At 45.4% G+C, this 26,285-nt stretch overlaps 1 protein-coding gene across 2 annotated transcripts in view; it reads left to right on the top strand.

Moving 5' to 3' along the window:
• Nucleotides 1-2,418: 2,418 nt before the first annotated feature.
• The window catches only part of LOC120540145, a 34,532-nt gene continuing 10,665 nt past the window's right edge, over nucleotides 2,419-26,285 (top strand). For both annotated transcript variants that reach the window (XM_039770658.1, XM_039770657.1), the window contains exons 1-5: nucleotides 2,419-3,459; nucleotides 4,473-4,526; nucleotides 10,945-11,235; nucleotides 18,910-18,942; nucleotides 19,982-20,023. In XM_039770658.1, coding sequence (XP_039626592.1) covers nucleotides 3,315-3,459; nucleotides 4,473-4,526; nucleotides 10,945-11,235; nucleotides 18,910-18,942; nucleotides 19,982-20,023 — 565 coding nt within the window. In that variant the 5' untranslated portion in view covers nucleotides 2,419-3,314. The remainder of the gene's footprint in view (nucleotides 3,460-4,472; nucleotides 4,527-10,944; nucleotides 11,236-18,909; nucleotides 18,943-19,981; nucleotides 20,024-26,285) is intronic.

The raw sequence follows: 26,285 nt of genomic DNA, 5'->3' as shown, positions 1-26,285 counted from the left end.
ATTTCAGATAGCTTTTAAAATGGTACTTGCTGCTTTAGTTTTCTTTGTTTTTCTTTCTTCTTCATCATCGGCATCATCATTGTCACCTTTTTGTTATAATAAGCTTTAATCTTGAGAACTTAAACACACAAAAAAAAATAAAAAAAAAATAGAAAAATAAAAAAACTGACCAAGTCAGGAATTCACGTCGGTGCCGTTTTCAGTTCTTCAGTCCGTGGAGCAGCAGACCTTCTGACTCAGACGCGCAGCTCTGAACTGAGAACTTCAAAAAAAATACAAAATTATTAAAAACAGAAACAAACAAAACCAAAAACCTTGAAATCAGTGCCCCGTCACCCTGTAAGTTAAATGGGGTCGTGTGCGTACAAAATATACTGTAAATAGACAGTGTTCGTATATATGGAATAAATCTCATTGAATCAGTAAATATGTAGTTTATATACATCAATAGTTATTTGATAAGCACACATATATACAAATATATATGACATATACATTAAATAAATAAATCTGCATATCATTATCTGTGACTGTGAGTGTGTGTTCTCTACAGCGTGTATGTTTATGTGTGTAGCACTGAAAAAAGTGTAACCGCCATTCAACTTCAAATAGCGAAGGCCACGATTCACACTTCAGATTTTCAATCTGAACAAATATAGAATTGTTTTTATCTTATTGAACCCACAATTTGTAAGTTGAGGCAAATCATTTCGAGTGACTGGGTGTAATTCACTTGTTTTATACTTGAGTAAATCTATTTTATAAGTTGTTACAATTTAAAATGATTTATTGGTCGTAATCTGTTTTTATGCTGTTAGAAATATTATGAACACAACACATTCCAATGCTGTACTTTTAAAATTTATTTAAAAATGTAGAACAAATACACAAGCATTTTGCAGTGTAAATCTTAAATATACAACAAAAAATTATTAAACATTTCTACAGCTTTCTTTAAAATATGTTTTATTACGAGTTCTTATACTTAAAATGAACAGTTGAGAAACGGGGTTACTTTCCAGAAATCCTCCGCTATAAACGTCTGCTGCTGAAGATGACCAGACCTGGACAGACACGTCCACTCCACTCAGGAAAGTCTTCTTCATTGTTGGCAGCTGGAAAGCCAACACGCCGGGAAGTTTGATAGGAAGAAAATACAAAGGGCCCTCCAACACAACACACGAACAACCTAACATATTAGGTAACTGAAACAGATTTTTACGTTGATTTCCTCCACCAGAAGTTACTTTGGTATAAACACATTTTATTTATTTTTACTTTGATTGAGATCTGAAACCAAATATTTCAAGTTACAACACTAAATGACTAATCTTAAGTTGCGTGACAGAGAAAATGTACGTTGAATGAACAACATCAGTGTTAGATGTTTTTCAGTGTAAATACATAAACAAATAAACAAATAAATAAATAAATAACACATAGACAGCATACGCATAAATACACCCAGAAGCACACTCTCTGTCTGTATGTGTATTTATATATATATGTGTGTGTGTGTGTGTATAAATGAATATACAGTAAATATTTAGTTGTGTATTTATATACAGTAGACATTACTGTCTGTGATCTCAGTGTATTTATATTCATTTCTGTGTGTAACACGTACATTTAGTTGTTGTGTGTATATACACTTACTGTATATATGTAAGTATACAGAGAGTGTGTGTGTGTGTGTGTCAATGTGTATCAGTGAATATGTTTATTAGTAAAATGGAACATTTGAATTCAATTTGAATTTGCATCTTTACAGTAGATACTGAATATGAGTGTGTGTGTAGAGAGTGCGTCTCTTTGCCTGTATGTGTGTACAACATAGCTTTGTAGTGTTTTGTGTATATATATAGATTTATAGATTTGTGTATATACTGTTTGTATGTTTTGTGTATTTCTGTATTTAGCTGTGGATGTGTGTTGTATTTTTCTCCATCCTGTATATGAGTGTGTGTGTAGAGAGTGCGTCTCTTTGCCTGTAGGTGTGTTTAATGTACATTTGTGTGTGTGTGATGTGTCTGTTTCTTTGTGGCATATTTAAGTATTTAGATCTCTTTGGTATGTATGTCTGTGAGGTGTGTGTGTGTACAGTGCTATGTATCTTCTGTTATGTGATGTGACTCTGATGTTTCTTTCCTTCTGGTTATTTCTGATTTTATTCCCAAATGTCCGCCCGTCTGTTGTGCGTTTCCACTTTCCTGGATTTTCCCGTTGGTGTAAATTGTGGGTCACACGTCAGTGACACGGCAGTTCTGCTGATTTGCAGTTTTAATTCTTGTGCCCTAATTCAAAGATCTTTGTCTAATTGGATTACTTTCTATAACATGCACTCTTTCTTTCTTTCTTTCTTTCTTTCTTTCTTTCTTTCTTTCTTTCTTTCTTTCTTTCTTTCTTTCTTTCTTTTCATCCTCAACACAAACGTCTGTACTCTGCTGCGTTGTGGCAGAATATTTGAGGCAAACGTTCAAACAGGGAGGCCGTGGCTCTCATGAAGCGGACGTTTAATGAAATCTCATTTTGTGCTCCTTCTCTCAGTGAAAGCCAACGACACTTTTCATTTGATTTGGCATTTCAGCCTGGTGGTCTTCTCCTGGTGGTCACTCTGTCAGCCCTCGCTGTAATGACAAGCATGTCAAGTGCCGGGCTGGGCAGCCAGTGGGTGTGTTGTGTTTGTTTGAATTTCCTGCTCATCCTCCATTTTGTCCCTCGGCTGAAATTCTCTTTTTAAAACGACTCATGTAATTCAAACCATGAGAGTTTATTTTAATGTGGTGAATTCCTTTGTGGCTGTTGGCGTGCCGCTTGTCATTGTGACAGGACTCTTTGGGTTTTTCAGTGTGGGAGGACAGCAGACACATCCTAAATGATCCTGGGTAAGGTGGGTGCTTCACCCGGGGTGGGATTTATAAAGATGAGCCATCGGAGGAGCCGTGTGTTAGTGGCAGTCATTTAGAAACCCGAGCTGCGCTGTGAGCCTGAAAACGGGTGACACAGAAATAGCAGCACTAAGTTTGCTTCATCCAGAGTGACGTCTACTGAACTCACAGTGACACCAGCCCACCATGAGGCCCCCAGTTACACTGTGCCAGTATAAAAGTGCCAGGCCACCTGCCAGCATGTGTGGAGAAAACCTGAGTGGACACACAGGGAGCTCAGGGGTCTTGATGTGACACGGACTGCTGTGCCACCCAGCTGCCTCTGGGACCCCCCCTCTCTGTGCCTCACCTGCCCTGTAGGTAGATAAGGCGCTAAATCACAGACAGGGACTGAGGATTGAGAGCACAAAGGGAGGATCGTGCAGTATGGCTCTGTCCGTCTTTGGTCTTCGGAATGCGTCTCTTTATGTCACCGTGGCAGTGCTGGCAGTAAGGACTGCAGGGTTTGTGTCCCTGCCTGGAGTTTGTGTGTCCTCCTCGTGTCTGAGTGGGCCAAAGACATGCAGGTCAGGTGAGCTGGCGATCCTGGGGACTGGCACTAGTGAGGGCTCGGTGTGTGTGTCTGTGTGTGTGTGTGTGTTTGTGTGTGTCTGTCTGTGTGTCTGTATGTCTGTGTGTGTGTGTGTGTGTGTGTGTGTGTGTGTGTGTCTGTGTCTGTGTGTGTTGTGTGTCTGTGTGTGTGTGTGTGTGTCTGTGAGTCTGTGTGTCTGTCTGTGTGTGTGTGAGTGTGTCTGTCTTTGTGTGTGTCTGTGTGCGTGTGTGTCTGTTGTGTGTGTGTTGTGGTCTGTTTGTGTGTGTGTGTGTGTGCGTGTGTCTGTGTGTGTGTGTTGTGTGTGTTTGTGTGTGTGTGTGTGTGTGTGTGTGTGTGTGTGTGTGTGTGTGTTTGTGCGTGTGTGTGTTTGTGTGTGTGTGTCTGTGTGTGTGTGTTGGCCCTGTGATGGACTGGCCTCCTGTCCAGGGTCTATTCCAGCCCCAAATATCCCCGCCCAGGGCTCTGTCTGTGAAGTGGCGAGAGTGAGAGGAGCGAATCTTCTGTACAGCGCGGCGCTGAGGTCCTCGTCCGTTATCGGCGCTTGCTGCTGGTTTTCTACTGTGATCTCAAACTTGATGTCCTTGAGAAGATATTTTGCTTTTCTTTCTTTCTTGCCATTCTAGCACTGAAGGGTGAGTGGCAGCACCAAGAGGGTCGTGGGGTGAGACAGAGAGAGGAGTGCGCAGTACGAGTAACGATTGGGCAAGCGACGTGGAGGGGCGTGGCCAAGGCTGAATAATGCAGACACAGCGGAAAATGTTTTTAATATAATAGAGAGAAACATTCAAAAAAGAACAAAGGGTTTGAGAAATGTCTCCTGTGGGTCACCAAAGCCGTCCACAATCCAAATATTCAACGGCAGAGCATAAAAACGGGCAACGCTGAGCAGGAGAGACGCACCTCAGCATGGCACTGGAAATGCTGAAAGTATCAAAACTTATTCATCCTGACTGTCTGCTTGTGGTGACGTCTGATCCTTTATCTCTTCCCAGGTGTTCGGAGTCTTCTGATCTTCATCATCCTCGGATGCTGCATCAGAGCAGAAGGTCAGTTGCATTGTCACCGTTACGTTTTTTTTGTATCCTTTTGATTCTTTGTGAAGTTCCTCGAATGCGAGAAAGACCCCCTATATATAAAATGCATTACTGATATTGCCTGGTAAAGCCCATTGCAGCCCTCTTTGTGTGATTTTGGGCTCCATAACAATAAATTGTATCGTATTGACGTCAGGCGCCTCAGTGTTTGTCATGTGACAGAGTTACAGCGCCCCGTGAGCCCCTTCTTAGCGAGGAGTGCCCCACACAAATCCCGTGCCCGTGCAGAACGGCACGTTGCCCGCTTCACAAACACATTTGATTGCCTGACTGAGGAGATTGCGACGTGAACTGTAGAACGTGAAAGGCACTATACTGAACAGAGCCTAATGGCATTACCATCATCATCATCATCAGTAGCAGCTTTCTGTCTCCTCATGGAAACGGAGAGTCAAACATTCAAAGCCCAAACCTTCATATTCTGACATTTTGTAATATTGTTCCTCTGTGGTAACTGAAATGTCCCCTCTGATTAATCTCAGCCTTGACACTCGCTCATTCAGAGCGTCTGACCCATTATGAGTGTTCAGTGGCAGCATGTATGTCATCAAACCTTTGATTGTGACATAAAACGCCAGGCGTATATTTAGGGGGTCTTTTTCGTTGTTTGGGTTTTCCTGACTGGTGAGATCTGCTTTAGAGTGACCTGAAGTGCGGCGCCGTTCTTCCTCACTGCTCCTCTGTTCAGATGGACTTTGTGAATTTTCTTTTCCTGTCCGCATTTGATTTCCATTCTTCCAATTTCCAAATGGCCCTCTTGGGACCCTGGCGACGTGTTTTGTCTTGGTAGAGTAATATATCGTTCTACTTTCTTCTTTGTATTATTAAGATGTAGCCTCTGTCCGAATGCCTAATCCCCCAGACTTACCACTGTTTATATATAAGGTATTATTGTATGTTAATTCTCCTCACCTTCCCTTCTATATCTGTAACCTCAGGCAATTAGATGTAGTAAAAAGACAAGTAGGAGTTAAGTTACACATAACACCGAGTATTACTGATAATATTCATAAATAATCACAAAATGAGGGCGGCACGGTGGCGCAGTGGTAGCGCTGCTGCCTCGCAGTTAGGAGACCCGGGTTCGCTTCCCGGGTCCTCCCTGCGTGGAGTTTGCATGTTCTCCCGTGTCTGCGTGGGTTTCCTCCGGGCACTCCGGTTTCCTCCCACGATCCAAAGACATGCAGGTTAGGTGGATTGGCGATTCTAAATTGGCCCTAGTGTGTGCTTGGTGTGTTTGTGTGTGTCCTGCGGTGGGTTGGCACCCTGCCAAGGATTGGTTCTTGCCTTGTGCCCTGTGTTGGCTGGCATTGGCTCCAGCAGACCCCCGTGACCCTGTATTCAGATTCAGCGGGTTAGAAAATGGATGGATGGATGGATAACAAAATGCAAAGTACATTTGTAGTTCAGGTGGCACACAGACTTGTAGTTACTTAATGTCTCTAGTTAAGGCATCGCTGGTGCTCAGCTTTCAGCCACATGTCTGTTCAATATGGCTGAAGCCGAGCTGTGCTGTCCATTGTGTTGTCCTTTCAGTTCATGGTGTGATGGTCTTCTTCATCAGATCAGTAAGAGAGAGATACGTCTTCATCATCACAGGTTTGTCGAGAGAGAGAGAGATTGTGAGGTTAAGCAAGCAAATTTATAGAAGTTCTGTCCATTCCTTAGAGCCAATAGGACGTCGTGGTACCTAAAAGCTTCTGATCCAAGCCAATTCCAAACAGCCGTACCTCAGACCAATGGGGAATAGAACATCTTAACAACCCACAAACCATATGTTAACCTAACCTGGCTTTCTTGCGGGGGTTGAAAGACTTTAGCAGAGAAACACTCATCCTCCCCCAACTCTGTCATAAAATTCAAAGAGACCCATTCCTTAAGGGTTAAAACACTAAATTACATTTGCTTTGCCTAAATTACAAATAAAGACATACAAAATATTTATCAAGTTATATGCAAAATATCACATCACAACACCACAGCGGACGATCCAGCCATTCTTAACCCCATTGGTATGACGTGGATACACACCCCCAGTACAGACTGGTCCTCTGGCCTCCATGGTGTGTGTTTAGGATGGGAGAAGATGACTGACCTCCTCGAAGAAGACCTGCACGTCCACCAGGAGAACATGCAAACTCCAGACAGACGGCTGGCAGTCGAACTCCCGCTGTGCCACCATGAAGCTCCCATTACGTCTCAAACAGAAGTCTGCCATCACAGACAGCTAAGCAGAAATAAACGCATTCCTGGAAGATATCAAATACGAAAGAGAAAAGTCACAACGTCAGAGGCCAACACTGACCTGCCTGACTCCAGGTGACAAGGACAGCCTTTGAGCAATAAAGAAAAGTCCACGTCCCTCGGCCTTCACTTACATGCTGTGCCGCTTACGTGCCTCCTGTATTGAGCACAAAATCAAGTAAAGAAAGAACACACACAATGAGCATAAACGGTGACACTTGTCACAAAGTGCTTCTTATTGCTTGCTCTTTAATGATTTCTTTTTGGTGACATCCAATGACACCCTATCAGACTGAACGTTTTAATTGGTGAATCGTCAGAAGAGGAGGTGCTCACATCTGAAATGTGACAGACGAGAGAAGTCTGTTCAGCCCATTGGTGGCTCAGCTGTCCCCAAATCTCCTCCTCATCCTTCCTCAAGGTGCCTGTCTCAACTGCACGGCTCAGTACTTTGCTCACGATTCCCACCCACAACCACAACTGGGCAGATGCCAGTCAGCCACAGGATCTCAAGGCAAACAAAGCACTTTGTGGCCAGTGGGGGACGCTACTGAAGTCCCCAAACCTAAACAATGCCAAATAAACCAAAAACAGAAGGCATGGAGGGTTTTATTACAACTGAATGGAGAAAGTTGGAGGGCTTTGGCAGGAAAGCAAAAATGAAAAGACCCTTCACAGCGGCCCCTGTCCACATCTTCTGCCCTTCTCCCTTCTGCTTCCCGTCATCTTCTCCTTCCTCCTGCCAAGTGAACTCTCACCCACACTCCACCCCATTCCAAGCTCACCATAGCAGTGGCCACTAGCCTCTTAGTGCCCAATCCCCCGACCACTTCTGAGGTCACTTTGTGGAGGTCACTCCAGTGAAGTGTCCCTTGGTCAGATGTAAAACCCCCTACAAAACCCCTGGGGTTGTCCAACCACAGCTCCCTCTGCAGGCCATGCCAGACTAGCGCCTGTGAAGCCTGCAGGGACCTCAACAGCAGCCTTCTGCTGCCAGCAGTTACAGGCCTGGGGGTCCATGGGCTCTTTTATTGTGCCCACCCCATATTTACATCCCAAGTGTGGCCTCTCCAGCTGGTGTCCCCGCTTGGCCTTCTGACCAGGATGTGCCCCCACGCCTGACCCTGACCACCTTTCTTGCCTGGTCATGAGCGTAAGGACTAGCTGACCAGAATGACGGTGCTCATGTGACATGTACTGTGTCCCCACCTGATGGCCGATGATCCACCAATCGAAGCACAGAGCACTCACTAGAGCCCGCCCCGCCCCGCCCCCATGTGGTGTCAGTGAAATCAATGAATGCAGAAATACGCAAGCAGAAGCGTGTGAGGACACTGGGAATTGTTTCTGCTCCTTGTGTTTCCGTGTGTTTCTTGTCCTTTTAACCCTTTGTGCATTGATTGTCTGCTGTAGGTGTGACCCCCCCACACACACACACTCTGTGAGGCTTAGGGCCTGCATAGCCTTATTAACCCTGTAAAGCCTGACATATCAGATAAGAGCCAGAAAGTTCTCACTTTTTTGAAACTAAAGTGTTTATTGAACCTTTTGGCAAAATTAATGAATAAAATTGAAAAAAACAATAATTTGCATAAATGTTAAAGTTTTGAATTGTTTTCAATTTATGAGAAATTTTTGGTCACAAGATATCTTTTTTAAGAAACAAAGCATGCATTTTGGACACCATTTGGGATATTTGAATTCAATGGCTTGGTTATTTTTTTAGGGGAAATTTTTAGAACTTTTGCTATGTTACATTGTGGTTAAAAAAAAATGTTTTGTTTGATCAAAGATGGACTTCTCGTTTCCTACGGCAGACCTATGAGAAGTCATTTCCTATGCAGGGCTTACACTCTGTTGGGCTTCCTGTGTCATCCTTTTATCAAGTGACACACTCCATGTTGGCCTTCTGCAGGGTGGTGTTGCTTCTGGTTCTGGAGGGCATGGTGGTCTCCCACACTTGATCTTGGCCGTTCCTGGGCTTGCGAGAAAGGTGCCAATGGAAAGGCCAGGGGTCACTCTGAAGGCTGCAGTTTCTGAAGTGCAGCGAGTGTCACTTGTGACAGTGTGTGACACCAGATGAGCATGTCTGGGATCTGAAGCTGAACTTGTAAAGGGCAGACAGCAGCAGCACGTCAAGGAGCTCATGGAGGACTTCTCGCTCAGCATTTCACTTCTTGGCCAGTTTGTCTGTTCCACAGTTTCACCAGTAACAGCGTCCAGTGTGACGTCATGATCTGAGGCTTCATCAGTGCCTCCATGAAGCTCCGCGTCTGGAGGATCAAAGTCCTCTCCTCTCCATTTCACTTTGGCGTTTTTGGGTCCTCTACCTCTGGGCTCGTCTGCTGTCCACTCTCATCTCGCTGGTCTTCCTCATCACCAGTAGATTGCTTTAGGAGTCCATTGTATCTCATCCTCCTCATCCTCCCCTAATCTTACAATCAGGCGCAAGGCGTCTTCCATGCTGTACTCTTTACACACCAAAATCAGCTTATTGCTCGATTTAACACACACACATTCAAAAAAATGCAAATTATTGAAAATTGATGAGAAAAATATTAGCAAGTGAGCCCCTGCAACATTCAACTGATTATCATCAACAGGCTGTAATTGTCGAACATTCATAGAAATGTGTTGTTTGATTTCCTCTCTCTCTCCATATCCAAAAATGACATTTGAGCCTGTGATTTAATAATCAAAACTTGATTTATATATATTGATATAATGCACATTGCATCATGAAATGCAATAAAAATGGCGACTGAGGGAGTTATGGCTAAATGACGGCATACGTCTGCAGTATCATATTAGAGACGCTCATTTTCAGAACAATTTTACAATAAATTCCGCTATAAAATAAGACGAATTGATAAGTCGTTCAAGGCCGCTAACCCCTCATCTTGAAGTATCGGTAACAACCTAAATATTCTTCTACCTGTAGCCTTTTCAAGCGGAGCAGAGATTTCCCCCCAGAATGTTTCTGCGCCTCCGCCTCAGGGATTTTCAAAATCTCCTTTAAGTGCCTGCAGTGCTCAGACATTCCAGCAGGTGTCAGAAGTCCCGTGTCTGCGGGCGTACCACCGGCTTCACACTCATTAGTGTCTCCATCGTGGTAACGTCGCGCAGGCAGGTCTGAGAATCATCACGTAGAGAAGAGGCTACAAACAGCGACATTACACAACTTCTAGTCAGAGGGGATGTCAGACTTGTCCCCCGAGGACGTCATATCACACAAACGGTAATCGCAGGACAAGTCAAACTGTGCGACATTTCCAAAGTATCGCCGGCTCGTCCCTTTTTCTGACAGCCAGTAACGTCCTGTCTGGTGGAGTCACTTCCTGTCTGAAGGGTCTGCCGATACGGCGAGTTCCGCCACAATCTCGGTCCCTTTAGTTTTTCTCGTTTTCATCAAACACAAAACAGATGAGGTCCTAAACTGCCACGTTCCTTGGTCCTCATTGCTGCATTCTGTGTCAATGGTGGCCGTGTGAGCTCACAGACTCAGGCACTGGGGATGTCACACTACATGCCTGATGGCCACAGGAGCACCGTCACTGCCTCAGGCTTCATTATACACGACTGGCAGCGTCTTAGCCTAAGCCATCACATGTGCGGGTATTAAAGAGCCTTATGAGATGAGGAGCCGTTCTGATGCCCTCTTAATAACGTTTGGTTTTCCTTCAGGCAGCTCTAAACTGTCCCCATGTGAACGTGTGTGAGACTCCAGAGTGGCGGTCCAGCGTTGAGCTTTGGCTCCGTCCTCAGTGACCCTAAGCTGCTAAAGCAGACTGTAAGGGTGTGCTGTGTTGTGGCACAGTGCCCACCACCCTCTGGGCTTTGTGGAGCCTGCATGCCCCCCGTGTGGCTTTTATCCTGGGGTGTCAGGGCACCTGGGTGGGCACACTGGAGTCCCAGCTGAGGTTTGGTTTAGGCCAGCTAGTGGGTTCATAAAATGGATTTGTGGGTTCAGTAAGAAGACAATTGCTCCTGCCTGGCAGGCGGCGCCCATATCTTTAATCTGATGATTAATATTTAAGGAGAAAATGAAATTGTGTGCTGTCGAGTCTTTGTGAGGCCAGCAGCTCAGAGGTTTGTAACGTCCTGCTCTGCTTTCTTGTCATTTCAGATGTGCAAGTCTGCAGTCACACAACAGCACTACTGATGTTCACTACTAGTGGCTTTCTGGACGATATGATGGTCATCTACTACAACACCGATGACATTGTGTATAACAAAAATCATAGCGAAGTGCCACTCTGTTCAGAGCCAGTGCCTGAAGGACACAAGATACATCTGTGCAAAATGGGAGATGGAAAGACACTGCGTTGTGGCATACAAAATGTCACAAACACTGACGCTGGACAGTACGAGCTGGAGTACGGTGGCTCATCCTACATAGTCAACCTACAAGTTCGAGGTAAACCTTAAGGGGCCATGTCTTAGGAGGGAGGGCATTGTGTTGTGCTGTCACCTCAGTCGTGACTTCCCGCCACAAGGGAGGACAAAAAGGGCTGTAGGCTTCAAAAAATCCACATACCAGGCCACCCCCTCACCTGAGTCTGTCTATCCAGGTTAGGCCTCACCACAGACAGCCTGACTCAAAAGTCAACAGGCAGGTCTTCACAGCCCCGGTGTGGGTCACAAGTCTTAAAGTCCAAAAAAAAAAAATAAATACTAATGGATACTAAGAGAAGCAGGAGGATCACCGGCAAAGCTCGAGCCCAAAATAACAAAAGAAACCTTCTTTATAAATAAAAGAATTTCTTTAAAGAACTCAAAACCCAAGGCAAGGACCAAGGAGTAAAAGTACAGCACCTGACAGAAGAGCCGGGCTCGAAATTCACAAGAACACAGAGCAGCATGACAATGCCAAAGCTCCGCCTTTTATACTGCTGCGGCCACACCCCCAGCCACATCATCAGGTGGCCCCGCCTCTTTGGGAGTGGGGTGGATAATTAAAGCAAAAGCATCTGTTATTAACATAATAAAAAAAAAGAAATGAACCCAATAATAATACAAACCATAACATGCCATGAATACAAAGAAACATAAAAATAACTACGAAAATATTCAAAACTTTACATTAAAGAAAACTTCATTTGAGCCCGGGACACCCACAACAACCTCACCTTGTGGGCTTACCAGCTGGGGTGCCTCCTGCGTGTCCTCCATGTCCGCCGGGTTGGGCCGCTGGGCTCCCTGGCAATGCTGGCCATGTAGGTGCAAAACCTCCATCTTGTAATGAAGTCGCACATCCGAGGACAAGTCGCTAAGGCCCTGCTGGTGGGCAGCTGTGAAATCTGACACTGAAAAGGGGGAGTTGTGGGGCGGGGTGTAAAGTGAGTGCTACGTGTACGGGATTGGACACATTCTGGTAAAGTCTCGATGATGAGGAGTATAAAAGGGGGAAGTCCTGGGTGACCCTCTGACTCTCTTTGCTATCTTTATTATGGAGACGTTCCTACAATCCCGTACACGTTGCGCTCGGCACCTCCTCACCCTGCCCTTCTTTATCTGTAACCTCCGCCAATTAGACAGAGTAATGGGACAAGCAGGAGAAGGAGCTGGACGCTTAATCAAGAATTGTAGATAACATGTCCAAACACAAGTGTGACAATGACACCATTACAGCCTGGCCCTCAGGCCATAGACGGCTTGCAGGTTTTCTTCAGTCCGGCTTGGTCTTTGTTACCGCATGGCCTTTGAATGGAGTATTGAAGTGGGCCACACGCCTGGCTCAGTATGGCTGCTCAGTTGGCTCATCATGCTGAAGATGGCAAGAGAGAGGAAGGTGGTCTTCTCTTCATGGCAAGATGAAAAATGAGAGAGCACGCCATTGTACACCTCCCTGTGTCTATTGTGCCATTGCAGACCTCCCTGTCTCTATTGTGCCATTGCAGACCTCCCTGTCTCTATTGTGCCATGTAGACCTCCCTGTCTCTACTGTGCCATGCAGACCTCCCTGTCTCTATTGTGCCATTGCAGACCTCCCTGTAGACCTCCCTGTGTCTATTGTGCCATTGCAGACCTCCCTGTCTCTATTGTCCCTCTGCAGCTCCTGACACGCACACACAAACACACACACACACACACGTAGACCTCCAGGACATTTCCTTCACCATTCACTAATGAGACACCTCAAGCCACCAGTCTGGTGCTCACCTCATCAATCAAACTCTGGGGGTAGAAGACGGGTTTGTCCAGCTTGCAAATAAAGACTTCCACATCAGTTATCAACTCACACTGCTCTCTTACACTCGGCCATCGGGGGGCTCTTTCTACAAACCCGACCCCAATGAGCCCCAGCCTGTGTGCAGTAAATGTTGGGGGTACAACAGAAAACACGAGCACAGCAACATGTCACTAGCAGCCACATTCACTGAATTTGTTAAGGCTTCATAATGGGTCATGTTTCAAAATGAAGCTCTTAAGAATAACGTTTGATTCAGGACTGCGGTTTGTATGGCAGGAATTTTAATGTCCTTTATTATTCACTTAGACGTACAGTCAGAACATGGAGATCTTTGGCACCACATTGGCTCTTTTGTGTGTGTTGGTCACAGAAGTCCTCATCCCCTGTGGCACTTCAAAGTCCCTCGGGTGACGGACACCCAAGCTGCGAGGTTAAAGGACTCGCCTGCTCAGCTCACACTGATTCTCGTGCTGCCAAAACAGTGAAGCCTTTTGTAATCATGAAACTCGTAAATTGAAGCCTTGTGTCTCAGGGGATACCCGTGATTCAAATAGAGAAAATTCAAGAAAAGGCACAACATTTGGAAGTAAAATATGTCAAAAGAAAAAATCAAAGGGGCACACAATTGAAATAAACATATAAAGCCCTGTGATGGACTGTGTTTCTTCCTGCCTTACGCCCCCTGCTGGCTGGGATGGCCTCCAACAACCGTGACCCTGATCAGGACTGTAAATGACTAACTGACTCAATATAATGAGGGATGAAATTCAATTATTTTGAAACAAAAGATTCAAAAACAGAGAAAGAGGAGAAACGTGACACAAGTAATAATACATTTTATAGAAGTCAAAAAGCCAGAAAATGGAAACTGTAAACTTTTTAGACCCCTAAAACCAAAACTTAACTTAAAAGAGGCCCAAAGGCAGTGTGAAAAGAAAGCGAATTAAAGCGAAGCCCACTTGTATGGTCTCGGTGGAGTCCTCTGTGACTCTGCTTTCCTCTTCCGTATTCTTTGTTGTGTCGCCTTTGCCAGGATGCCTCACATCCCATAGACGTGCCACCGTTTATCAGGTGTTGGACTTTAGAACTTCTCCTCACCTTCACTTCTACATCTCTAACCTCAGGTAATTACTTAGAGTAGACGACAAGCAGGCGTTAAGTTACACTTTATTAATGTATGATTGATGATATCCATAAAATAATAACAATAAGCAAAGTACAAGTAAACACTGGCATCCATACCACCTGATAAATGCTGATGTGTAGTTTCAGGTGGCACACAGACTGGCAGTTACTTTAAACGTCTCGAGTTAAGTCAGCTTTCTTCAGACCAGGCCTCATGCCTGTCTCAATATGTCTGTCGAGTTGTGCTTCTCAGTGGGGTCTTCTTTTCAGTTGAGACGTCGTGTGTGAGACAGAGGGAGGGAGAGAGTTACGGGTAAAGCAACCGAATTTCTACATTTGCTGTCCAGATCCTTAAAACAATAGGGTGTCGTGCTGCCTCTGATTCAAACCAGTCACAAACAGCCGTACTTCAGTCCAATGGGGGCACACAAGACCCTTCACACCTGCCCCCCCCAAACCATTTGTTGAGCTGATGCCTGCTAATTAGGTGATCTGGCTTTCCTGTGGGAGTTGATTGAGAGGGTCCTGCAGAGAATCACTGGCCAAACTGGTTTGAGGGTCTTCAGCTGACCCTGTCGTAAAATTACAAAGACTCAGCCCTTAAGAGAGGTGAAGGGTGGGGGAGGTCCGGGGGGTTCTTATACATCAAACCATTGCAGTTTTTATCAATGATATAAGACTAATATTACATTTGCTTTGTCTAAGTTACAAATAAAGACATACAAAATATCGATCATCTTATATACACAATGTCACACCACAACACTCCACCTGTGATAAACCTTTTGTACAATGTCTTTATAATATAATTAAACAGTCTTAATTGTTTCAGGAGTCTGTTGCACAACTTGTGTTTTGCTTTGCCGTGATTGCTTTCCCAGTGTTCAAAGTTGTCCGTGACCATTTGTCCATTACGTATCTTCTTTATTTCGAGACAATCAGAAGAACTTGGATGCGCTCCTGATGTCTTTTATCTTCCTTGATTGGCTTCATCTGTTCCTTTAGCTGTTTTCAGTCTGGTGGCTCCAAATGAGACAAGTCCACACCTTCCACTCAGCTAGGCCACTGACATTTACGTCTATTGTGTGAATTTCTTTTGTTCACCTAAACCAGTCTTTCTCAACCTTTAAGTTTTTGCCACCTGAGTTTTCATAACAGTTTTAATCGAGCCCCCCCCTAATGTTTTTTTGAAACCCTAATAAATTTTATTCCTATATTTTTTGCTGCTGATACACCGCTACAAGTTTAAAATTTCTCTACGAATAGTGAAATTACTTCATATATGGCAACATTTGTGCCCCCCTAGGGGGGCGTGCAGCACAGTTTGAGAACCGCTGACCTAAACTACATTAATCCTGTGTGTAAATGTTAGTTGGACCCCTGTCCTAAACTATTCATAAAAGCTCTACTATTAACTTCAAAATTTGAAAGGTAACATACCACAGGTGCCAGTGCCAACCACCTCCGCCCAAGTGAGAGCACATGTGCCACTGCATTAACTGTTCACAAACCAACATTTGTGGCCCCTCTTCACACAATTGGGGTTGACTTAGTTGCCTCTTGTGCTTTTGGTGTAACTCTTGACTGCCATCAGCCTTTACCAGTTTAGGCTGGCATCACCACCACGAGACATCATAGCTATGCAGCTCTCATCATTCCCCCTGCAGGCCACCCCAGAGTTGTTTGCTCACCATTACGCATACTTGCTGTGCTAAACACCTCGGTTCAGAATTGGCCCACTGGTCCTCTGCCTGTCCCACAGCTGGCAATCTCAGCAGAGCTTTCGTGTTTTCTTAACCAGACTTTACCTGAACATCAGCGCCCATGTGACTTGAAACTTTACCAGTTGCACCTGCTCTTTTGAAACTTTTCACCCATTTGCTCAGTGAAACCTTTCCTTAAAACGAGTATTAATTGTATTAATTATCCCAATGAATTCATTAATATCCAGGTTCCACACAAATGAATGTCCTTATTTTTAACATTCCTAGCTGGTTTGTTCAGATTTCACGCCTTCGAATATAAATTTGCTGCAGTTTTTTTTTTAAACTCTAGTTATTGTGACTCGTCCTATTAGTGTACAATTGTGGACTTGTTACTCACTTAAACCCCAGTAAGTGTCTTTTTCTTGCTGTCTCTCCAGTTCTTCTTCATGTCTTTGTCTTTTCTGGACAGACCTCAGAATCACCTGGAGATTGTGGTTCAGTGGAGAATAATTGAAGGAAACACCTTTCTGTTTTCCCTTCCTTCCCACGTTTCCCACTCTTTATCTGGGCTCTCCTCTGTCGCAGGTACGTCACCCACCCATGTTTTAGGGTGCCACTCCCATCCTGTTACTACTGCCCTAACTTTCACTATGGACGGTCTACACTCCTTTTTTCCCCCCTGCTTTCTCTGCTTTCCACTTTAGCATTGGATGCTCTACATGCCAACACTTCACATGTTTCATGCCAGCTGTTACATCTCTCAGAACGCAGACATTCACACCACATTCCATTTTCACTTTCATCCACTTTGCTATTTGCTTTCTCATACTCGTCTTCCTTATTACCAATAATACAGGACAGTAAAGCTCTTATAACAGCAGCTGTCTTCTTTATACCTGATCTCTGTTTTCCTGATTTTAACCCTTCCAGCCTCCTTTCTATTTTATGGCAGCTCAGCTTCTGCTTTCTCTACCTGCACTACAGGTTTCCATTTCCTAGCTTTAGCCTGCTTGCCTCTGCCACTCCATTGGAAGATGGCTGCTTTAATTTGAATTTAGGCATTTCTAAGTCCACAATGCTATTCTAATACAATTTGCAAAATTCGTTATGGGCTGGCCTACTTTTTCCCCTTCAAGCAAACATACACATAGATAAATACACACTCCTAACTGAGTCAGTGCCATATGAATGATGCATGTGCTGCCCGTCACTCCCTAGCTCTACATTTTTTTTTAATTTAATTGATTTTATTAAAATCAAATAATATTCCATACACATAACTCAAGTTTTACAAGAAAAAGAAACAACAAAAAAAAAAAGGTTTGAAGCAAATCCACCTGAGAAAGAGAGCCAGGCCAGCAGTGTAAAACTTAAAGCTGGTAATAATAAGTACAGAGATAAATTAACAAATGAATAAAGATAAATGGCCTCCTCAATTTAAATGCTTATTCTAAAATATTATTGATGAGATCCTGCCAGGCTTTGAAAAAGTTCTGCACAGATCCTCTAAGTAAGAATTTGATTTTCTCCAATTTCAAACAGTAGATAACATCAGTGACCTGCTGACTTAACAAAGGGGGTTAGGATTCTTCTAGTTGAGCGAGACAAGTCCGTGTGTTAATAGTGAAGTGAAGGCCATCACAGTTTGTTTGTTCTTCTCCGCCTTAAGCCCCTCTGTCAGCCCACCAGACACAGCTGTGACTGGATTAGGAGGGATTGGCACACCAAGGCTGGCATTTAAAGATTTTGGTCCAGAATTATGTTAATTTGGCGCAGGCCCAGAACATTTGGCCCAGTGAGGCTGGAGCTTGATTTCAACATTTGCAGGTTGGATTTTGTCCTGGAAACATTTTGGACAATATTAAACGAGAGAGATGCGCTCGATATATCATTTAGAGTTGAATAATTCAATGCTTTGCACATATGGAGCTCAAGTGGATTCTGTGCATTGCAGAGAACTCCCTAGCACTCCAGATAAGGAGCCACTACCACCAGCACTAACCTTGTGACACACATGAAGTCTCAACACTTTCCTGCTTATATACCTTTTATTAAGCAAACAATGTTTTACCTCCACTGCATTTGTACACTGGGTGCCCTACAATTCACATACATACACACACATATACATGAAAACAGTATTGCAAACAGGGTGCATAACATGGTTACCCCAAAGTCCTGCTGACTACGCCAATTGTTTTGTCTTGGTAGAGTTCTCTATTCCTCTACTTTCCTCTTTTGTATTATTAATGTGTAGCCTTTGTCAGAATGCCTCAAATCTCACAGACTTACCACTGTTTATAAGCTATTGTAGGTTATAACTTCTCATCTATAGCATCAGGCAATTACATAGAGTAAAAGGCAAGCAGGGGTTAAGTTACAACTTAAATAATGTATTATTGATTATATTTGTAACTCTTTATTTTATGGCTTTCTTCAGGACAGGCCACATGCCTGCCTCAATATGTCTGCCAAGCTGTGCTTCTCAGTGGGGTCTTCTTTTCAGTTCATGGAAAGCAACCAAATTTCTACATTTGCTGTCCGAATCCTCACATCAATAGGGCGTCGTGCTACAGAATGGCCTCTCATTCAAACCAATCCCTAACAACAAGAACATTTATTTCTGTCGCACTTGCCAAACTGGTTTGAGGCAGTTCCTCTGACCCTGTCATAAAATTACAGAGATTCAGTCCTAAAGAGTCCTCAAGGGGGTCTTAAACATCGAAGCATTGGTATTCTTATCAATGATATTACACTAATATGACATTTGCTCTGTCTAAGTGACAAATAAAGACATTTCTCAATTTTTGTACAAAATTTCACACCGTAGTGTTTGTAGCCCCCTGGTCAAGCGTCCCCTCAACGTGAGTGACAAACTGGGAGCAAAGCACTAAAAGAAGACACTGAGCCAAAACGGGGGACGATAAGCAAGAGAAACTGCACACAAAAACAGCAAAGGGACAGAGAGGGGCCTGGGATGGGGTTGGTGGTCTTCTCTGCACATTTGTCCTATTTTGAGACCTTTATGAAAATCTCCCACCTTGTTTTTTGTTCTTTTTCTTTACAGAGTGTGCTACTCAGAAGACCAGCACTAAAACACGTAAGTCTTGAGATTACAGACAGCCCCTCTCAGTCAGTCTCCTCCATTTTGTGTTCTGGTTCAGTTAGGACCCCCGTCTCTCTGTTTTCATTTCTTACGTCTGGTCACCTTTTCTTGAGTATTCTTGGTTGTTTTTCTCTATTGTAGTTTTTCTTTGGTTTGGTTCTTATATTTTTGATTTGCATGCTTATTTTATTAATGGCAGGCTCTTGATATTCCACCCAAAGGGCTGGTTGGGCGACACTGGCACTGAGGACCCCCTGCCGCCCTCTGTCCAGTGCTGAGGCAGCCGCCCGTTCCTCCAGTTCAGCCCCTGGTTGTGCTTTTTGATTTCATTTCTGGTTTAAGGCCTTTTTTCTTGCCTTCTGATTTCTGATGGACTTCTTGTTTACTTCATTGTCTACATTTTTGCTATTTTATTGCATTGTGTTCTTGCTCCAGTTTTTCGTCATTTCTGTTTCCTATTATAGGACGGACTCTTGTGTTCACTGAGGCCGGGGTTTCTCAGGGTTCTCCTCTCCCTCTTCAAGTTGTGTTACCTCTTCTGAGCGTAGGCCCCAAGCCTCTTTAAGAGTTTGTTTCGACATCCCATTTAAATCCTGAGGCCTAGTTTTCCAGCTGAACCTTTTTGTGAGTTTTGTGTGCCCTGCAAATCAGGACAGGTACTCACTTATTCTAAGACCCCCAAGTCTGAGTCCAACCTCTCAGGAGGGATGCGTAGTCGAGAAGGGGATGTTTGATGTCTCTTTTGTTCATTTGTAATCCTTTGTAGGCTGATAATGCGTATCTTTCTTTGTTTGTGGTTTTGCCTGCGCGTACAAACTGTCTTTGTGTTTTGGGTGGTCCCCCAAGAGGTGGGGCCACCTACTGATCAGTGGCAGGAACTGCCCTCTAAATGCAGTCGTTCATTTCGGATGTGCCGAGGAGTTGGAGTGGGTGAGTTCTTGGGGTTTCCTCGACTTTTGGACCCTGACTACACCTGGTGTGGGATTGCTGGTCCCATGCTGTGCACTCACTGGTTTGTCTGTTTGTTTTACAGCTGATCTTCTTCAAAACGCTCAGAGCAGCACTACAAATTCAGGTAAGCGTCATTTACAATGCCTAGCTTGTGTGGCCGTGACTTGCCTCAGACTGTGGACCCCCTACTTACCTACCCACTTACTGCCTGTTTAAGACGATGAGAGTGTTGATGTGCGCACACAAAACCAGTTAGGGCACTGAGCTGAACTCTTAAGGACCCCCGTTTGCATGTGTGAGTCCACTTATGGCAGGACACTCCAGCGTCACGAAACGACCTCATCGACCTCCATGAGTCTGACGGACGGCAGTGGACGTGTCCTGAATCCTGAAGTGTAACCTGCTTGAGGGTTTAGATGGCCGACACATCTACGAGTCTTAGATCATCTCTGACACGGCAGGGCTTCACTGAATAACCAGGATATTAAAGCGCATGTACAGTAAATGCCCTCCTTGTAATAAATGAGCACCAAACAAACATTTGACAGGACGTTGACACCAGCGAGCGTCACTCACACCTAAACATCAGACTCGCCCAGCCTGGCCCATGCAGAGGATCTTCTTGCACCGTAGGTTGCAGACGTCTAAGTGACAATCGCACACCATTCCCCCCATGTAGACGCGCTCCTATTTTAGCAGTTTTGGTGTGGATGGACCTCTCACACACAAAGCCACCTGGGTATCTGTTTGTCCCATTGCCCTGAAATTCTGACTAGAGAACGTCAGAGGATTTCATTTCCAAACTTCCAGCACTGACCATCTCAATGAACTCCTCCTGTGATCTCAAAAGTAGACTCTCGTCATCAGTTGTTATTTGAAAATGGATTCCTGACCCAATTTAAATGACAGTTGACCGGCTCTGGAGAATAATATCCCTTCAGATGTGACACCATTAGACGTCATCTACAGTGGCACTGGACATTCCAGGTTCCTGGTGGAGGAACATTTCTGTATTTGGTTCGTTTAGCTTTCTCTCCCACAGTTTGATTTCTTGTACGATTACTTGAACCTTATCATGCAAGTGATGGCGGCCCTCAGCCTGTTTAAATGGACGGGCACAAGCTTGAGAGCCCATCAGCAAGTTGGCAGGTCTCAGATGGGAGCCATTCACGCAGCTCTTTGTGTAGTTGAGAAATCACCCAACGAGAGCCACCAGACATCAGGAGGGAGCAGAAGACTTCAAAGTTGGCATTGGTGTCACTGTAGAGTTTGGCCAACAGTCTGTGCTTGAGGGGGCACACTTTGGTTATTTTAACAACAGCCAGCCAGGTGACGCGTGAAGCGCGTACCTTTGACATTACGGAGCTTTGGTTTTTATTAAAGTGACGACTCCGCCTTGCTTGTCCTTACAGACCCCCCAAGCAATGAGACCAGCCTGCATGAAACCATCCAAAATGTCACAAATGTTCTGACCTGTCGTCCCCCCACCAGTTTCTTTGGAGAACAGAAGCTCCTCAATGAATGTCCCTTGTCAAATAAATCTGACATCGACAAACGTGGCACACCAGCTCTAGTAAGTGGTCCGTGACCTCCTTGTCACACTTTCGTCTACACGCGGTGTTGTCTAACAAAGGAACTGTGTCAATTCCTCTCTGACCGATTCCCGAATGGTGTCTTTGGATGCCAGCAATGTCAGTCCAGTCACGTGTGGTTTCTTTGCACTGGCGATGCCAGGACAGGCGCCCTTAAGTGTCCTCCTTGAAAGCACAGCTCGCCATGTGAAGACGCTTGCTTACTTCATCACGTATTTCCTGGATGTTGTGTTGGTTTGCTTGACATCATTTTCAGCTCCTGGTGTCACCTGACGATGACTTGTTGTTATCTCCTGCTCTTTCCAGTCACTCACAATGAACCTGGGGACCCACTGAAGGACAGTTTCTGTTTGTGCTGCAGTCACATTCATACCAGAGCATCTGGTGACGTCATTGAAGTGACAAGTCGGGTCACATGACCAGTCACTCACAGCGCATAAATAATGAGCAGACTGGAAAGAAATACACAAGATGAATGTGAGCATAAGACGTGTGACAATGAGAGGAGACCCTTGAGCCCCCCAAGCTTGTTGGGTTGGCATCTTATCCTGGTGATTCTTAAGGTCGAATTGCTTGTCTTCTCCCCGGCTGTCTGTGTAGTTCTGCCCAATTTAAATGCACCCCAAGCTGACCTGGGGTCTCCGGTGAGGAATGGCCACACTCCTCCTCTCTGCGGCTCGTCCTCCGTCTGTGCTGGCGTAGGCGTCACCTTTTAGAAATCAGGCCTTGAACTCCACACAGTGGGCCTCACAAGCACAACGGAAGCGGCCAAAGACTGCCAAGTCAAGATGGGAGAGGGGAGTCGTGAAAACCCTGGAGTTGAAAATAATAAGAATTCAGAACTGTAAAAGACAATATAACAAAAAAAGGTCCAAGAAGTCACAAATGTATGATTTTAAAAGGAAAGGTGAAAGCAAAGACACTCAAAGTCCAAAATAATCAAAAAAAATACAAAAACAAAACAACAAAGGCAAGAGGAAGCGTAAAAAAAACGGAGAATCAAACAAGAAAATGGATTTAAGGAATCCAGGAATGAGAACACAAGCGGGAAAGCTAAATAAGACCTCGGCACTGAACTGAGGCCCACAGGCACTTTAGACCGGACCCCCTTAGGTCACACCTGAAGGCCCCAGTAGGTTCATAGCAGGGAACACAAGATTACAAAAAATACAAAAAGACGGAACAAAGAATTAAAGAAGGGATTTGAGGGAAAGTAGAAAGTGAAGGCCTGCGGTGGGCTGGCACTCTGCCCGGGTTTGTTTCCTGCCTTGCGCCCTGTGCTGGCTGGGATTGGCTCCGGCAGACCCCCGTGACCCTGTAGTTAGGATATAGCGGGTTGGATAATTGCTGGGTGGATGAATAGAAAGTAAAGTCAGAACCTCAGCACCCCCAGTAGCTGCAGGACTTCAGCTCAGCAAATTCTCCTTTGGCTCCACTGGAAGACCCCGAGTTTGAGTGTAAGGGGCAGAGGGGGGCATCTCTCTGCCAGGGGCACCAGCTGCAGGCATCTGCATGTGCTGAATATCCCAGTCAGGGTCTGAACATAAGAAATATAACAAGCGAGAGGAGCCCATTGAGTCCATTTGTCGCTCGCTTGTTTAGCTGATAGCCCACCTGTCCCATGAGCTTCTTCAGGGCTCTCAAGGTGTCAGCCTTCTCCCATCAGTGCATTACGACAGTTTGGACGAGGACAGGCCAGTCATCCCAGCAGACTCATTGGTCTGCTCCACTTAATGAGGTTGCTCAGGTAGGCTTGGGTGGTCCTGTATTGTAATAAGTGGTCTCAGAGGCTGTCCATGTGAAGGTGAACTCACAGATCTTGACACAGAGTGTGCCAGAGTAGAGTGGGCACTTGGTGGGCAGCCACTAGTTTAGTTCAGTACGTCCTTAACTCTGATGGCTGTGATCTGAGTCGTACGTTTTGTGACAGGTATGTGTTGGTCTTCTGCCTCTGAGCCTCGTCTTGTTCTGCTGTTAGTCAGTTGGTTACCTTTGATCTTCAGACCACAGGGTGTGTCTTTCTGAAGTTGCCCACTTAAGCTGAAAGCCCACAATGCTCTCCCTCTCTGTCTCTGCTTTTAACTAATTATAGAGCAGCACGGTGACGCTGCACACCCAAATCGTTACAAAAGGCGTCAGCGGCCACACGGTCCTTGAACCTGGAGCTGTCGATGACAAGGTGCCATGAGGACACATACAGTCGAGAGCAGCTGCAAAGTGCATGAGGGCTTCGATTTGAACCAAACAAAGGGTTCCAAAAAGTGCAGTGCAGAATCTGCATAACCCACCAAAATCAGCTATTAAAATGGAGGTTCAGGTCCTGAAAAACCTCAATAAATAATCTGAAAAAATACAACTAAAGCACACAGGAGCAGAGCCTGTAAAAGCCAAGTGCCAGCTGCTGTGACGCCTTTCTAATGTGACGTCTCCTCAGCTTGAGGTGACCCCTTTCATGGGCTTACACCCCCGCCACCTCGTCCAGTCACCCCTGCGGTGGCCCACACCTGACACGTGTCTCTCACTGCCATCCCTCGACGTCTACCCCACGAGCCCAGCTTCGTTCCCATCTGCTGCCACCACACGGCTTTAAAGTGGGATCTCACTTGGTGTGGTGGGACACTCCTGCTCCCTGATCACTCAGCAGACGCGTCCCTGTCCCTCAAGCGCTTTGTGCTCGCTAGTCTTGGGTTGAAACCCGGCCCCCTGCCTGCACCCTGCAATGGCACCATCTTGATCCTGTCTCTGCATTCGCATGTTTCTGTTTCTGTTTCCCTTTTGTTCTCGTTGACCACACTTGGCTGTCTGCTCGGGCTGCCTAATGACTCATAGGATGTGAAGGGGGAAGAGCCGAGCCAATCCCACTGGCATGTAACCCCACCTGGAACAGCACGTGGCCAAGCAGCAGAGCGCCATACACCCACCAGGCCATTTCTGTAAAAGCTCACACAGCTTCAAAAGCTGCCACAGACGTCATCACAGCTGCATGTCACTTGGCACGTTCATGTTAGAACATCATTGTACTCTGCACACACATGACAGTAATGACCCTATCAACCTGTCTAACCCGCCCAGTCGTCTGCCACTCAAACAAGCCAGCTGCTTCCCTAACATCTGACTCCACCCAGCCAGTTACCACTGTAACCTTTAACTAAGCCATCTGCCACTCAAACACCTAACCCCCCCAGTCAGCCGCCACTCAAACATGTAAATCTGCACTAATCATAGCTCTTTTCTTGTCCCTCATAATTTACTTTTAATTTACATTTTATGCATTTTTGAGAAGTACGTTGGGTTTGTTATAAACGCATAAACAGATTTTTCAGGTTTGGTGGTGAGGTACTTATTGAGACAAGTTACGGTGCCAGAGAGTGGTGTACACAGCCTAGAAATGTCTTATAAACTCCAAAGGTAGGGGCTTGTAGTCATCAGAGGGGTCTTTTCATTTATCTGTCTGTTTATGGAGATTTGGAGCAGAGGGCAGGCTGCCATATGTACATTTCCTTTATTGAGTTTAAGCGGGCATCATAAAGACAGAGCCACTTAATCCAGTGAAGGGTGCCAGTCCATCACTGAGTACCCTCAGGGGCACACTGGGCAGTTTAAAGTCACCAAAGCTGAAGGAGAACATGCCAACTCCACACAGGCAGCTGCCACACATCCCATGATGCTCAGACTACAAGGCAGGTGCACTAACCACTGTGCCACCTCACTTTCCTGGCATGTAACAGAGTCTAATTTTGAAGATCCGTGCAGAGAAAATCTAAGAATGAGTGGGATGTTTGTTAACAAAAAGGCACTAAAAGAACATTTCGCTCCCACAAGTGAAAAGGGAAGAAGCAGTCAGTGCAGATGAGGGGTCAGTCAGAGGTAAGCACGTAAAAGTACGTCGTGGGAAGCAGACCACTAAACGGTGACTTCAGTAAAAGTCCCCACCACTGGGTGGACCATTCAGCTGAGTCGAGGGTGGCATACGTGGGATTTCCCAAATCTTGGCACAAAGGCAGACCACAGAACACTTTCATACTGGCAGGAAACAGAGACCCCGGGTGGCTTTCTTCACAGCTTGCACAAAGTGTCAGAGATGAGCCGCCATAATCAACTCCCAGGCTCTGCCCCAACATTTCCAGGCAGGTGTCCAGTGTACAGCTGCGGTGCCAGCCTTGGCGTCCCTGAGTAGAAATAATTCTGGACGGGATGCCAGCTGTGATGAGAACTGTGCTTCTCAAGTTGCCACCATGGCCAGCACCGGTGGGCAGAAGTTAAAAAGCGTTTGTGTTCAGGACAGCAGATGGAGGTCTGAGGCGCAGGCCGGCACACTTCTGCTCCGCTTGGCCACCCTGCACGCTTACCTAACAGCCGGCCAGGCCTTCTCACTGACCACCTTCTCCTTAGAGATGTGCGGGTTTAGTTGAGTGAGTGAGCTGACAAATGTCTGCACTGATTGCTTTTCCTGTCTGCGGATGTGGCATTTGGGGTCTTTTACAAATTAGAAAGTTAAACTTTACACCTGAAGCTGCCGGTCACCCCAGGAATGGTGGCTGGAGCACAGGATGAAACATGAAGGAGGCACATGGGTCCATCTACACAGAAACTCAATCCGAGCGGTCAGTAAAGACGAGCAGGCGCTCGAGGGTGACGGTGATGTGCCCTGACCCTGGCTGTCTCCACTGAACGTCAGCGTCGTTTTAGTCTGAGTTGAGATTTTTATTGTTAGGAATTGGGTGCTGACAGTCAAAGTCCATCTAGTAGACTGGCAGCCGGTCACTATTGAGTGCACACTGAGTCTACTGGTGC

The sequence above is a fragment of the Polypterus senegalus genome, chromosome 12 (genome assembly GCF_016835505.1).
Source record: "Polypterus senegalus isolate Bchr_013 chromosome 12, ASM1683550v1, whole genome shotgun sequence".
In the NCBI taxonomy this organism is placed as follows: domain Eukaryota; kingdom Metazoa; phylum Chordata; class Cladistia; order Polypteriformes; family Polypteridae; genus Polypterus; species Polypterus senegalus.
This window is presented reverse-complemented; position numbering and strand designations above follow the sequence as displayed.